Source organism: Excalfactoria chinensis, chromosome 4 (genome assembly GCF_039878825.1).
Source record: "Excalfactoria chinensis isolate bCotChi1 chromosome 4, bCotChi1.hap2, whole genome shotgun sequence".
In the NCBI taxonomy this organism is placed as follows: Eukaryota; Metazoa; Chordata; class Aves; order Galliformes; family Phasianidae; genus Excalfactoria; species Excalfactoria chinensis.
Genome location: NC_092828.1, coordinates 38807948 through 38823572, shown reverse-complemented (window position 1 = coordinate 38823572; position 15625 = coordinate 38807948). Strand labels below are relative to the sequence as shown.

Sequence of the window (15625 nt, the reverse complement as noted above, 5' to 3'; positions counted from 1 at the left end):
TACACTTAAAACACGCAGCAATGTTTTAAGGCAACACTACTTCAATCCTCTCTTTTGATCTACCCTCAACATGCTGCTTTAAAGAACTGTAAGGAACACCAGAGAATAAAAATATGTCAGTGCAGATTTTATCTCAAGCTTTTAAGTTTCAAAGCTGGAAGAAAAGAAAAATTCAATGCCAATTATCTTTCCAGGACTCCGCCAGCTGCTTTCAAACACTAAATGAAGAGGATTGCTTTGCCCTTTAGTATCAGAATTCTCACAGATCTGTAGCATTCTCAGCAACTCCACTCCTCAAAGACAATGCAAGTGCTTCTTTGACAGGCATTTAAATGAATAGTTTCACCAGAAGAGGCAGTCCTCAGCCCTCCTCCCCATCCAAGTTCCTGGCTCTTCCTTTCGGGCTTCTCGCTGTGTCAGCACAAGCTTCCGTGCCCCTGCCTGACAAACTGGATCGAGGACCCATCAGCTGCAAGCGTGCTTTTTCTGCGGTTCAGGTTTTTAAATGAGATCATTTCCAAAGCTGCTGGGAGAAGCAATGGCTGCTTTTGTTTCTTCCTCCCCAACAGCAGGCTCACTGCAACCTTCCCACAAACCTGACTCCCCTGACTTCAGTGGGATCAATGCCCACGCTGACACCCAGCGCTTCAGTAAGAAGCTAAGTCATGCCGTGAGTTCACATTTTCAACTTCATTAAAGCATTGTTCACCATTCTGTAGAAGAGAACAATTCACAGCTGCAGAACCAGGTAAGAACAAACACTGGCAAAACACTTCAGGATGAGATGAACAAAAGGGAAAAACTGCCTGAAGTTTATATATGGTAAAGCTCAGGTACAGGAAAACATGTGAGTCACTGAATACCTTACAGACACCAGAGGTACTGGGGATCCTCCAGCTTCTCACTAAATGAGTTGTTCCATTCTATTCTTGTGTGTGGGAAAAACTAGGAGGATAGAAATGACCTTCCTCCTCTTATCTCTGAGTCACTCCCTGCCACAGAGAGGATTCAGATGTTCTCCGCCTGCTGAAGCTGTATTCCACAAAGCAGTCCTTGCAAAGGCTTAGGAGCTTTGGGATTTGGGGAAAGGGAGAAACACGAGCCCAAATCCAAGGCTGCCTCTCTGGCAATGTAAAGTTTTATTACTGTGTAAAACTCCTTTAATTCGAACCAAAGCAAAATAATAATAATCAGGACGTGAACTTAACACGTGGGCACTTAACTTTTTGACTCTTCCAAGTTGAACTCAAGGAGAACAGAGGCCAAAGCTACAAACATTTCATCATACTAAACACTCCAAATGTCTTCCAAGCTCTATGTTTTAGCATATTAACAGCTGCATACTTGGACACACTACCCATGATGATTAACACTACAACCAACTCAAGCTAGGATACGGGAGCAGGAAAAAAAAGCCAAGGTTAATTTCAGCTTATTTTCCAGAATTTGCCAATCTACTTGGAGGACTTGAGGATCTAGTTAAAGCATGGTAGAGTAGAAGAACCTGTGCATAAAACAGTAATCTATATTTGTCAAAAGTACCTTTGGGTAATGCATACATAATCATCGCGCTTACAACACTCAGCTTAGAAGAAAACAGTGCAAGCACCAACTAAGATATATTTAGGACATGCTTGGTCTCACACCTGATTTTCAGTCTGGTATAGAGCGATTACTTAATATGAAAATAAGGTGACAGAACAGTTAAACACCCACACATGGCTTTAGCTCTACAGACAACTATATGATTATATACAGGGTGGAAAGGTGTGGCTGATGAACATTCAGAGTACAAACTCCTCAACTGACCACTCTGTGAAAACTGAACAGAAATACAGAGCTGCAGAAGCTCTATGGATGCAGCCCACCTTCAAGAAGATGCGTCAGCTCAGTCACCTGAAGAGCCATAGCATTCCAGAACCAGAAGCACATCACCACTTTAGAACAAACAAGTTGCCTACCAATGCAGCCATGGGTCCCACCTCAAATGCATTCAAACAAAAAATATGCAACTTGTGGATTTTTTTCTACTTTGCTTAAAGTTGTGAGGGCTTATTTCCTGAACACTGGAGAAAAGAACCTCCTTACCTATCTAGGATCTACAGCACTGATTTTTCAATACCAAAATAAAGCTTCCAAGTAAACTTCATTCTAAATAGGTACTGACAGTTTTGTTTCCAAAACAGAGATGAAGAAAATGAACATATCTAATTCAGTTTGACTTCAGAGTTGACAGTTAAGGAGGAGATCGGATCACGTCTCATCTGCATCTCTTCCAGACAAACCCTTCTCTACGAAGGACTAAACTGTTAACATAAAACATGGGCATTTGGCTCCAGCCTGCAGACAGGAGATGTTTCCCACAGAAGTATCTGAGAGAAGAAACAAACTCACCTGGTGCCACCAACATCTAATTCCACCTCCTGCAGTGGTCATTTAATGCATGGGGCATTAGATAGAGGTTTATTTAAATACACACTAGCCCTAACCAGACATCATTTATCAGCTCAGCACACCTAGAACCTTTCCCAGGCATATGAAAGCACCACTATATCTTGCTTGTGACCTTAGCCCTTAACAGTACTTTCATTCCCTTCACATGCACATCTACCAGCTCTTCTCCTTTGATAAGAGGGCGTATTCCAAACACCCTCTGCACAGTGAGGTGAGTAACGGCTGAAGGTTGCTCAGAAAGAAATGGCAACACCGGCCAAAACACAATTCCCACTTTTCAGACAGATTTTATTGGAACCAATCTGCTAAATAATAATGGATGGTTAACTACTTCTTCCTGGGGTTAGTTACAGCAAATTGCACTACTCTGAGACTCTACTGTGGGATTCAGCCACCAACAGCTCTACCAGCCCTGACGCTTCTGGGATTTTTGAGGAAATTCTTCTACTCCCAGGAATCTCTCATTCTACTCATCTTCAGAGTAACAGCAGTACAGAGAACACAACCAACAGCAGTCAAGCAAGACATACTGGCTCTTCTGCATCCCTGCAGAAGCCAAAAGCCTCTCATTCCAGGAGTCATATTAACACAGACAGGATAAAAAGATTAAGGAAATAAACATTATATTTGAAATAAACAGCTTACTCTGACACTTCGATGTACTATAATTGCGTGCCTGTAAAAATCTTGAAGGCACATCAATGAGCTAAAATTATCAGATTAGCACCTTGTATCTGGAACTAAAATAAGCAGTTTGGAAAAGCTTCCTCTGTGTGAAAGGACTGGAGCAAACTGGGGGTGTTTTGCTGTTTTATTTACTTCTTACTAGTTCAACTATTAATTCAATTGCAGCTGAAAAAACAAAAGTGAACTTATATTTACAGAAACTACAAGGCCAAAGTAAAAACAAGAATGCTCCATAAACAGCTGAGAATTCTCAAAAATATCCTTTGTGTAGGGCAGTGCTTTCAGGTATACCCAACATTATGAAGATGGTGTTTAATAAAATAAGTTTATAGAAGTCATCCAAGAATGCAGCATCAAACTAGACCTACTGCTGGGGAAAGGGGGGGGGGGGAGGGGGTGGAAGAGAGAAGGAGATAACTACACACAACTCCAGAATTAATATACATCTGCTTATCATGAGATTCTCTGACCAAGGGGAAGGCTGAACTGACACCCATTATAAAATGGGTATGATATTAAAGAAAGAAATGACCAAGGCCAGGCTGGATGTGGCTCTGGGTAGCCTGGTCTAGTGGTTGGTGATCCTGCACAGCAGGCAGGCTGAAATTAGATGATCTTTGAGGTCCTTTTCAAGCCAGGCCATTTTATGATTCTATGAACTTGAGTGTCAGCAGCAGCAAAACACCCTGTGTAAGTCCAGAGGCAAAAGTCAACCTGTATACAAACTTTGTACTACACAATTGAGCTTTTGTTTAGTAAATGACATCCTAATGCATTTTAATATTTACTGAGGGCAAATGTTAGGCAAAACTAGTAAATAAGAGAACACTTTGATGTTGCCTGCATATTTACCTGAACCTGTTCAGAGGAACTGTTAAATTGTGTTTTTCTTTAAAAAGATAAAGATAACAAACACAGAAGTCGTCAACCGATCTTAATATTCAAACTCCTTACAACATTCATCAGCCTTCACTCACCTGATCTGTCTCATCTCCCGTTATTTTTGGACTCATATCCTTAAAATCTTACAGCAGCTCAGAAAACAGACTTTGGACTTGATCCAAAGCACGTGAAACACGATGGGCATTTTTCTATATGTGCTTCATGTATTTACATATCAGCAATAGATCACATTTAACGGGGCAGGGGAAACTGTACAGAGCCAAGTCAGGATGTAATGTTTGGCGTAAGAGTATGGTCTTCTGTGACACTCCTCACATAATTCTGACTTTAGAGACGTTCCTTCACCTCACTCTTAAAAACTTAAAAGTGTTCACCAATGACATTTTCCACATGTAACTACATCTGTGCATATTTTGCCTGACTGCACAGACCTTTTGCAAGTTTCCACCCGATCAAGGAGTCACTACAGTCCTATTTAACACTACAGCTCCTTAAACAAGCCTTTGAGGCTACCTCCCTGAAGACAGAATCATTCTGCTTGCTGTACATGTGATCACTCTTCGAGTGAGGGCAGACTTCTGCCAGGAAGCATGCAAGTTGACCTCCTCTGTTGCGTCACTTCTCCTGTTACTTTTCTCTCATCTCAAGACTTCTCTTCCTGCATGCTGAAGAGAGCTGACATTCTTTATAAACCAGTGGACAGAGAAAAGGCAACTTGCCACTTGCGGACAATACTGGACCGTGCTACCTAAAGTGTTGTGGTGTTGGTTTTTTTTTTTGACAAACAGCACTTTGCTGCAATTTCAAAAAGCAAGCTTAGAGGTTGCCACCAACACTGTAATAGGAGTTCATTAAGCTGTTGATAGGAGATCTCAATTTAACTTCTCCCAGAGCTACATCCAGCCCCTATGCTTCCACACTGAGATCTGAGTTTAGAAACAGACTGAGATGAAAACATCTGATTATAACTTCCCATTCCAACCCATTAGCTCAGCAACAACTGAGCCAAAACAATGTCTTTCCACTCATGGGGTTTTTGTGATTTAAAGCCTGCCAGGTTTCCAATTATACCTCCTTTGACTTACTGCTACTGTACTTCCCATTTTTAAAACCCATCTCGTTAACAGTGAAACCTACAAGTACTTCAGCTCAGAGATTAGAGAAGCCTTAATGCATTAGGAATGGGAACAGCAAAAAAAAAAAAAAAAAAAAAAAAAAAAAAAAAAAGAAAAGAAAAGAAAAGAAAAAGAAATAAGGCCCAAGAAACTGCCCCAAGTTCACAGTTAATGAACAGAATGGTTGGGAGGGAACACCAACAAATTCAGTGCTTCCACAATAGTTTCCATTTACAGCAAAACCATAAACTCTGGTTTGGTTTCATTTCATGTGCCTTCCAGACTGCCAGCAGTCAAAAGACAGCAATGCTGAAAGCCACACAAGCTACATGTGTCAAGTTAAACCTGAACTGAAATAAATACATGAAATGAAAAGCCTCCTACCAAAAAATTCTAAAAAAGAAAGAAAAAAAAGAAAAAAAAAAAAAAAAAGAAAAAAAGCTTTTAAAAGTCAAAATAAAACATCAAGGTGCGACTTGCTGGGAAAACATTTCCTCCCTGTGAGCTGCTGGGAAGTACTTTGAAGTCAGATCCTCTGTTCCATTACCCAGGCCATCCTCATGTTCACATACCTAAAAACTATATTTTCTGCTGTGCGTATTCGGTGCTACATCACTCTATCCTGAAGGCAGTGGGGAAAAAACAAAACAACCTGAATGACCAAGAATTAATATTAATTACTCAGATGCCATACAGCTTCTCATGAGACCTGGATTGAATATGCTCTACTTGTTGCTTACTAGCCCTTGCTTAGTATTTAACGCCAGGTCACTCAGCCTTCATCTACTTACACACCATGAGTAGGATGAAACAATCAGGGAAGCTTCCAGATGCCAAATCTACTTCCCCAGCTATCGATACTTGGAAAACCTGGAAGTTATGTCAAAAAGAAAATACTCTTCTTCTGCCTCATTATGTTTTATTGATTTATATTTATATATCTATATTTTATACCACCTTCAACCATATTATACACAGGTACTTCTGGCTACATAAGGCACAGCATGCAAGCAAATACATCAGCTGTGACTACATACTTCTGTTATCTTTACCCTTCTTGCCATGTCATCCACAATGCCTCTGGAAAGCCATCTGTACAAGAAGCCACTTCAATGAATGGCTACAGATACAAATCAAACCTAAAGTTTTGCCAATAAGTTCCCCTTTACACAAACTCTGTTGAATGCTGCTGTCCTGTACAGCTGATCTCAACGCTGAGCTATCAACCAACACATCTCCTGTGGCACCAGATAGCCCCCACCCATTCACCACATCATGCAAAACCCAACAGACCCTGTCAAACAGCAACCAAGCATCCAAACATCTGCAGAATTGCTAGATCTTAGGTATAATACTACTTCCGTAGGTGACTATGGCTGCCTATCTCCAATTTCAAAAGCTTCTATCAACATGGTGCTCACTTTCCTAAAAACAGAAACAAGCAAAAAACAAAGAACACCACACCAAGCCAACACTGAACATAATTAGTTGTTAATTGATGTCTGCATACAGTGGGAGTCTTCTCCTACCAAGGGGATGAAAAGTTTCATCAACTTCTGTGGGAAAAAAGTACTACTTTCCCCCTAGACAAAGCCATCACTAGCACAGCCGTGCCCTTCCTTAGTCCTATCAGATACTTACTTCCCTTTCTTCTTGTTCATTTTAACTCTTAAGTCAAAGGAAGAAAACACCATTAAGAATAAAAAATAATAATAAAAAAAAAGATAGAAAAGCCTTAGAAATAAACGTTCAGAAAAAAACTTAAAGATCGTGGGACTGCTTGGAAGATGCTGTTAACAGAAGCACACAACCACCAAAGCGACTATTCAGTTGAAACGTTACAGAATCGAAGCAGCTCAGCACAGCAGCTCTCTACCCATACAAATGGGAGAGGGGCTCGGGTCTTCATTTGCCTCTTCCTGCGATACCTACCTGAAACGACCACATTGAAAGACACCAAGTTGTCAGCGCTTCCTTGAGCTCCTTTCAGCGTTATATTTACCCGGTGGCCACTGAAGGCTTCGGAGAATTCTCTGGACAAGAGCAAAACGCCCAGGGCTCTCCAGCAGCCTTCGCCCTCGCTGCAAACCCACCTGTACGCCTTCGGGCCGATCCATTCCACGGTCCCCCCGCCGCCCACCCCCCCGTGCCTCAGTTCTCTCTGTCCACTCGGACCACGCGGACACAAAGCGAAGCGCCGCGGGGCTCTCCGACCCCCCCCCCCTTCCCCCCCGCACATCCCGGGGCCACCCCCGTGCCTTTCCCCGGCGCGAGCAGAGCCGTGCCGCCGCTCCCGCCCGCCACGAGGCCGGCGCGGTGCTGCCCCCTTCCTGCCCTCGCGGCGGGGCCCCGCGGGAGCCGTTATGAAAGCGGAGCGCTGGGGCCGGCCGCGCGCCCCTCTCCCCGCCCGCCGTACCTCGGAGACCTCCTCTTCTTCCTCCTCCTCCTCATCCTCCTCTTCCTCCTCCTCCTCGCTGCCGTTGTTGCTGCTCTCGCTGCCGCCGCCGCCGCTCTCGCTGCTGCTGGCCGGTCGGCCGGCCCGCCCGCCGCGCTTCGCCTTGCCCGGCGCCTTCTTCTTCAGCAGCAGGTCGCACACCCGCACCAGCCCCCGCGGCGCCGCCGCCGCCGCCCCGGCCGAGCACGACGGCGGCGAGGAGCCGGCCCCGCCGCTCAGCCCTTCCGGGGGACCGGGCCCCGCCGTGGCGCTACCGGCGTCGCCGCCGCCGCCGCCTCCCTCCGCCGCCTTCTCCATGGCCGCCCACGCCGATCCGCCCCGGTGAGGAAGGAGGAGGCACCCGGGGCCGCCGCCGCCGCCGCCTCGGTCACCTCTAGAGCCGGCGCCGCGCCACCTCTCGCGATACTTGTCGCCGCCGGCCGCCCGCCTGCTCCCGGCGCCGCAACGTCCGCTCCCGCCCGCCCCCCCTTCGGCTGCCGCTTCGGCCTCGGCCGCCGCTCGGCTCGCGCGGCCTCGCACCGCGCCGCCCGCCCCCCCGCGCTCGCCCCGTCGCGGAACCCTCCTGGCCGCGACCCCTTCCGTGCGCGCCGCGCTCACCGCCCCGGCTCCGGAAGCGCTTCAAACGTCATCACCGGCGCCGGGCGGCCGTTTCCGCCCTTTCGCCTCAGCTCGCGGCCGCGTTCGCCCCGCCCTCCCTCCGGTGCGGCCGTCTCGCGCCCCGGTCCTTCCGTTGGCGGCCGCCGTTGGTGCGCGAGGCTGCCCGGCCCGCGTTCCCGTCGCCTTTTGCCTTCGGTGATTTCCCCACCCGTACTTCAAACGACGGGCGAGCCGCAGCGCGCGCAGTACCGCCCGAGCTGCGCGCCGCGTGTTCCGAGGCAGCTCCCCGGTTCTGCTGCGCAGCCGGGTCCGTAGTGTCGCTAACAAAACAGGCGACACCGCGGTGCCGCTCTGACCGTACGCTTGGCGCACGTCTTTCGTGTCGCCGTGCCCTTCTGCCAGGCCCCTGCCCTGCCTGCCGTCCCCAACGTGCACGTGGGACGTGAACTCGAGTCCTCTTGTTTTCTTTTTCCTCTGGAAAACACCACAGCTTCCATTGCGTGGTGCAGGTTAGTCCCAGGATTAGCAAAAGTCTTCCGGCCCCCGAATGCAGGCCAATGGGCCTTGAAAGAATAGGGATTTGCTACTCAGTTTTTTTAAAAGGCTTGCTGAAAGTCAGCAAGGAAAGTGTTTTTTAACCACAGGAGCACGTGAGTGTACGGGCTGACAAGCCGCTTACGTTTTGGAGTTAGTTCTAGTTTCCTAACACCCAGCCTGAACCTCCCTGGGCACAGCTTAAGGCCATTCCCTTTTGTACCCTCCCTGTGACCTGGGAGAAGAGGCTGACACTTTACAGGAGCTTGTATTTCATTTCCTTCATCTCAAGTGCCATCTTTTGTCTTCTTTGGATAATGTCAGAAAGAGCCAGCTGTGTCCGCAGCACCTCTGAAATGAGCGTTTGTTCTACAGAATTCTCAAGTAGCTGATGTTCCTTGTAAAAGCACATCTGCAGAGCTTCCCCCCGGGTCACATCTCACCAAAAGCTATGCTCTTAATAACCAGGCTGCATTCAGGCATTCAGCAGCACTATGAAGTTATGGCAGTATCTGCAAGTCACCCTGCTCCAGTTGTCACTCCTAACCTCTAATGTTCAGGTGTGAGACTGAGAGCTAAAGCAGATTTATAAATAGCTCTGTAGATGACAGTTTGGGGGCGATCCAGGAGGAATAAGCGGGATGTTGTAGCCACCTCTCCTACCTCCTGCTGTGACTATGCAATAAACCACAAAAACAAAACAGCACATGATACACATTGGCAGGTCTGTGGGAATAACAAGTTCTGTCCTCTCGTGTGGAACCCGTGGATTGTTTTCTGTTGTACTGTGGAATACAAGCACAAGTTAAGGATTCTGTTTTGTCATAGTCACAACAAACAGAACTGTAGTCTAATACAAGTAAACTCAGTCCGATCTCCCGAGGTAATTGTTGTGTGTGTGAAAAACACAGTGCCCATTTTTAAGAGACAAGACCTGGTCTTTATAGTTTGATCAATTGATTTCTTTATCAGAAGATTTGATACAAGGAAAGCACATCTTAAATCTCTTTGGCTGCCTAAGCACCTGGCAGAGCACAGGTGGTCCAAGTGCACCAAGTTCCAAGCTGTTAACAGGGAGCTGCCCTCCCTGTCCCTTGGCTCTGCAGTGTGAGGTCAGGATGTGGCACTGAGGGATCAGTCCGGCTCTGCTGAGCTGGTCTCAGCCAAGCAGGGCTGCAGCAGCCCTCAGTTTGGTTCTGTTACAAACCTGCATTTTCATTCATTTATTACTACAAAGTAATCATTTAATGTGGTAAGCTTGATGGCTTAAGCCTAGTTTCTTGCTAATGAAAGCAACCATGTAATTTTATCGGTCAATGTTGTATTATCAAGCTAAGGATAAGGTTGAATAATTACAAAGCACTGCTCTTCCTGGCACAAACAGCATGGCCTATCTGAGGCTATTTGTTCAGTTTCTTTTATGATAGTGACCTCTGCTCTGATCAAAGAGTTGCTCCTTCTAATCTTGCAGCGTAGAACAAATTGTTTTCCTCCATTTTCATAACACAGGGTTTCTACCTCCTCTCCCTGCTAGTTTGAGTCTTGTATGAGTGCAGCAGTGGTAAAAGCACTTGTAGCCTTTGGAGAAGCCTAGTGTTAGATTAATCATGCTGGTAACCTGTTGGGTTTTTTTGTCACAGGGAAAAGCTGCTCACAAAAGTCAGGCATGAATCATAATGGATTAAACAAGAGATCATTTTGGGGAAAGCATGAAATTTCAATCGTTTGCATGATTGCATTTCATATTTTAGAACCCCTAAATAAAACATAGATACCACAATAATCATCAAGACTTGTTAATGAGGAAGGACTAAATAATTAAGGTATTTTTTCTTGTATCCCAGTTTCTATGTGAGTGCAGAACCCAAATGTGTGTTTCCAATTCCTAGCGCTTGGAGGCACTGGCTAATGTCACATTAGATCTAGCAGGATCTAAGCACGAAAGTAATGCCCAACAAACACATTTCCTTTTGTGAGATTGCTAGTTTGAGTTAGTTCAGACATTTAAGTCTTTTTGCTGGCATAAAGCTGCAAGAAATCTTTAGAAAAATAATCATCCTTTGTTATCCCTTTCATCCGTGACCTCTGCTTCAGTATTTATTCAAATCTCTTTCAGTTTTTGGCCTCTATACCAAATGTCAATAGTAGGAAAACCCAAGGGTTGCATTCAGTGAATGCTTTCAACGGCTGTCTTATGTGGGGGAGATCCTTTAAAAAGTTACGTGGGACAGCTCATGTGTTTAGACCTACAGTGTGCTGCAAGCATCAGCATGGATCTGCTTTCTGCTTTTTTTTATAACTACAGGAAGATGTATTACTATTAAATTCAGGATGCAGGGATATTGCTTTGCAATTATAACTGATGCAAGAACTGGACAAAGTTAGTACTGGTTTGAGTCTTGGTAACCCAGACAATAGGTGCAAGTACATAATACGCATAGCTTCAGACTGTACATCTGGGTTTTGCCTCTACCTCCCCTTTTGCCTTGATTTTAATTATGCACCCTTTCCTTCTTGGTTCATACATAAGTCTCCTATGTACGTAAGCCCACCTATGCTCTGTGCACTCCTAAACACGCTCTGTACAAACTCATACTTCATGTTAACCCCCACTCAGAACTACTGCAGCTGCCACAAAGCTACATTTTCCTCGTCTCTCTCCAGCCAGCTTCAGTAGCAGCTTTTCTGGTTTTGGGAATACAGCTGCTTTGGTTGATTTTTTGTAAGTGCTAAAGGACAGCAACCTTTTAAAGAAGCTGAATGCCGTCAGCCTAACAGCAGCCCTCCCCCTCATTTTTATCACTTCATCTCAAAAATGACTACCTCTAGTTTTAATATTTGTTAGAGTAGGAGGAACATGGGAGGAGCACAGAAGTTATGTATCTCTAGATGAGATAACGATCCAAATGTGATATTAAGAATCTCAAGTCATGCCATTCTCACTGGTTATAGCATTGGTGAATTCATGTCACTGGATGTCTTCACAGCTTTAATGGGATGCAGTTGCTGCAACTTCTTTGTGTGTTGCAGCATATTTTTTTCACGTCTTTCTGGGAATTGCAAACCCCAAATTGCTGTATCCCAAAAAGATTGTGTTGCTGCACCTCCTTGGGGCATAGCATTGTCTCACAAAAAAAGGAAAAAAAACACCCAAACAAATTAGACCATACTTTAGTTTAAACTACAAAATCAAGGTTGTTCAGCAATGATGCAATTACTGCTGTTGAAGTCAAAGGGAAAAAGAAGAAAGAAGGAGAAGAAGATGACACGTATTTACACTGAGATACTTCATCTGTGATAGAAATTTTCAGATTGTTTAAAACTCAGTTTTAATAGTAGCATGTTATTCATGGAAAAGAAAGTTTATAAACTATTTTTATGCAACCATGGCAATTACTTTAAGCTTTTTTAATACCTGTGTTTCTCCATTCCAGAACACATCCTGTGAGCATCTCAGCTGGTGTGACTTCATGGGTAGAGAAAGTCTGGACAGATTCTGACTTGCACAGCTTCAGCATTAGCCTGGAAGAACAGCTTAGAGTCACAGCAGCACTGTTCATCAAGGGAGTGCACCTCTCGACATGCAGAAGGTAAAGCACTGACATCAAATGCACCCAATACAAATGCCCATTCAATAGTGACTTCTGCCTACACTTGTCATGGTAAGCCAGATGATTTTGCTGTTTTCCATGCTTGTCCACATCAGTGTTTACCATTTTAAGTGTACTTATATATGTGTGTGTGTATATATATATCCTGCTCTGGTATCTTGAAAGTTATTCAGCTTCAGATCCTGATACTACACATTCTGATTATTGCCATTAACACTTAGTACAACACTGTGCTGGTTTTGTCTCACTTTCCACTTGTTTTTAATTGAGAGATTTAAAACAAGCCCAGAGAGCAAAACCTCCAGTGAATCAATCTTTTACTTAAAGCTTAAACTTCATTGTTTTTCACACTGAGCTTTACAGACTCATCACCAATTTATCCTACTATGTACTCCCCCAGTACTACTAGTATATAATAATATGCTAACCTTTAAATTCTGAAGGGTTGATTAGGTAGTAACTGATCTGAAGCATTAAGCAAGAAGGACATTTGTTCTGTAATATATTTAGTAATTTCTGACTCTTTATTTTATTTAAGAAATGGCTTAACCCATTGGGACCCCAACATTTAGTAGTAGTTTGTGAAACTTAATTTTTTTTTTTAAGATAAATAATTTTTGAAAGTAGATTTTTAGTTTCTAATTTGCTTCACATGCTTTCAAATGTGAATATACACTTTGTGAGTATAAAATGGAAAAATCCCATGGTAGGTAGAGGCAAATTTTATCTGATGAGTTTCTGTATCTCTTTTGGATTCCCTCCAAGTGCTATAAAAGATAAAAACCAACAGGTTAGGTTACTAGTACTTAACCTAGAAGCCTAGCCTCCATATGGTCAGTGCAGAGAAAGGCTTTTTTGAGGGGGAATGTTTAGGTAGATCAACCTCTAATATGCTTTTCTGTATTAAATATATGATATAGAGTAGTATAAATTTCCCCAAGTATTTGAATTAAAAGAGGTTCTGAACTGAAGCAATAGAACATGAGATCTACCCACAGTATAAATATAATGCTGCTGTCCATGTTCCTCTTAGCCACTAGAACACCTTTTCTGTATCATTTATAGCTTCTTTCCTTTGGTTCTGAACCAGTCCGTGTTTGTTTGTTTTTTTTCTAGTGATTGAAATCTATCAGGAATTCACCTTAGGCTAATGTGTGCTTTAGTTGCTGGGGTAAGAGAGAGAGCTGTGTATAGATAAATGTTCAAATGAATTTGGGAGCTTTTTGTACAGTCACCAAAAACTCCCAAATAATAATATGCTGTTTTTTTCACAAGCAGTAACTGAACAAACAGGATATTTACTAGGAGTGCACGAGTAGATCATTGCCATTCAGTGCCACAGCTGTATTTACCCAGCATACTCTGCAGTATTATTGTATGTATTATGGATTTGTAACCTCAAGGTATGAGTGAGAGCTTTCAAGCCAGCAAGCTGCAGTGAACAAATAATGTGTTTTGTTTTTTTATTATTACAACCATTTTAGGTCATGCAGCATATGGACTACACAAGAATCAGCGAGGAGGTTAAATATTTCTTCTTATAATTTGTGTTTTACTTTGAGTCTTGCCAGCCCTTAATGATAATTTCTACAGTAACCGCTTTTTAAGTAAACAACTGATTAGTTCTGAAATTAGTCCTTGAAATGGCTTCTCTTTGTGCAGCTCAGGAAATCTTAATGGAAACAGCCTTCAGCTGGAATGTAGAACAACAGGGTTCAAGCTGTTACTTTTCTATCTTTATATAAAATATTTGTACTACTAGGCTAGCTTATCTCTGGACAAGAAAGGGGGTAACAATCTCTGTGCCCGAGTTTCTGTGAAAACTTTAGTAGATCTTGGTTTCAATGAAGGCAGTGTAAGAAACCTCTTTGCTACCTCAGAAAGCTATTTTAAATGGAATAAAAACTTTTTTTTTTTTTTTTTTTTTTTTTTTTTTTTTTTTACCCCCAAAGTTCTAATGATAACCAGAAAAATAGTCTAAAAGCTCTTGGTTGTCCCAGTTAGTCCAGCTACTTAGGATACCGTGGAGCCTCTTTTCTCTGTTTCCAAAACAAATTTTTCCCTACCTTGTTTATTTTTCACTATTGTCTCCTGCAATCTGCCATTTTGTATTTATATCAGTTCATTTCCTTTCAACAAGCTATTGCTGATTTCTGACCTCCTATCGTAGGGAGAGATTTGAATACAGGTTTTAAAAAGATAGTTTTTTAAAATAGAGGAAAGGTGAAGCATCCTGTCATTTTAGTTTGCCACAATAGGTGGAGCTAGAAGATGGCTATTCGTCTACACCTAAAACCGGTCAGACTTGAGGGCCACTACTGATATATTTTTACTCTTCCCACCAGCTGGGAAAAGAAAAATTTATTAAAATATTTCATTTTTATGCATATATATATATATATATATTTCTCTCTCTCCCCCTCTCTCTCTCTATATATTTCTCTATTTGTCAGGAAATATAAAGCAGTTTGTTTGTTTTTTTCATTTATTCCCAGCAGGTAATAAACACAGACTGTGTGTGTGTGTTTGTATAAAACACATTTACAGTGCCATTGCCTTTAATGCAAACTAGTTACAGGAGTAAGTGCTGCTTTGAAAGCTTTGTGTTCCTGAATTAGCATTCATTTCAATGAGGATTTCATGTACATAGGAGGAAAAATGTTAATAAGGTAAATTTTCATTTTGTCACCTGTAATTCTATTGTTTCTCACTCAGCCACATTAATTCAGTTACATTGCTAACTGAGGAAGTATCACTAGAAATGAAGGACTTGAACATACTTGAAATAAGGGCTGCAGCAAATTATGGTACACATTGATGTCATGGACAGACGTGTGCTGAAAGGTAAACCTGGATTGTTAATTCTCAGTCATTAATCTAGATACACAAACTCAGCCTTAAGTATCTGGTATATTTTCTCAGTTGTGTAATTTTCAACTATGCACACGATACAATTTTCTAGTACATAACATTGCATTCCAGAAGTATCTTTGTACACAAATCCATAAACTTAACTTCACTGCTACAGTCTCCTCATGTTCAACAAAGCTCCTAAATTCCATTTAAGATCAGTAAGATTTAAAACATGTGCTTCAGCCTATTTACATTCAGCGAATCACTTTTGTGCAAGTTCTACATATCCTAATTGCAAGTTCCGCACACCGCTTTGTAGGCAGGTGACTGTTACTAGAAGGAAAAATCTATTCATAATTTTTAAGGAGCTGTACCTTATCAATGCTAGCTATTATCTTAAAGAGCTTTTCACATTC

At 43.0% G+C, this 15625-nt stretch overlaps 1 protein-coding gene across 3 annotated transcripts in view; it reads right to left on the bottom strand.

Annotated features, from left to right (window-relative positions):
* Positions 1 to 8210, bottom strand: part of ANKRD17 (ankyrin repeat domain 17) — a 79576-nt gene extending 71366 nt beyond the window's left edge. For 2 of the 3 annotated variants that reach the window (XM_072334025.1, XM_072334029.1), the window contains exon 1: positions 7576 to 8049. In XM_072334025.1, coding sequence (XP_072190126.1) covers positions 7576 to 7911 — 336 coding nt within the window. In that variant the 5' untranslated portion in view covers positions 7912 to 8049. Of the gene's footprint in view, positions 1 to 7575 lie in introns of all 3 variants that reach the window. The other variant, XM_072334027.1, reaches the window with a different exon arrangement.
* Between the last annotated feature and the right edge of the window lie 7415 nt (positions 8211 to 15625).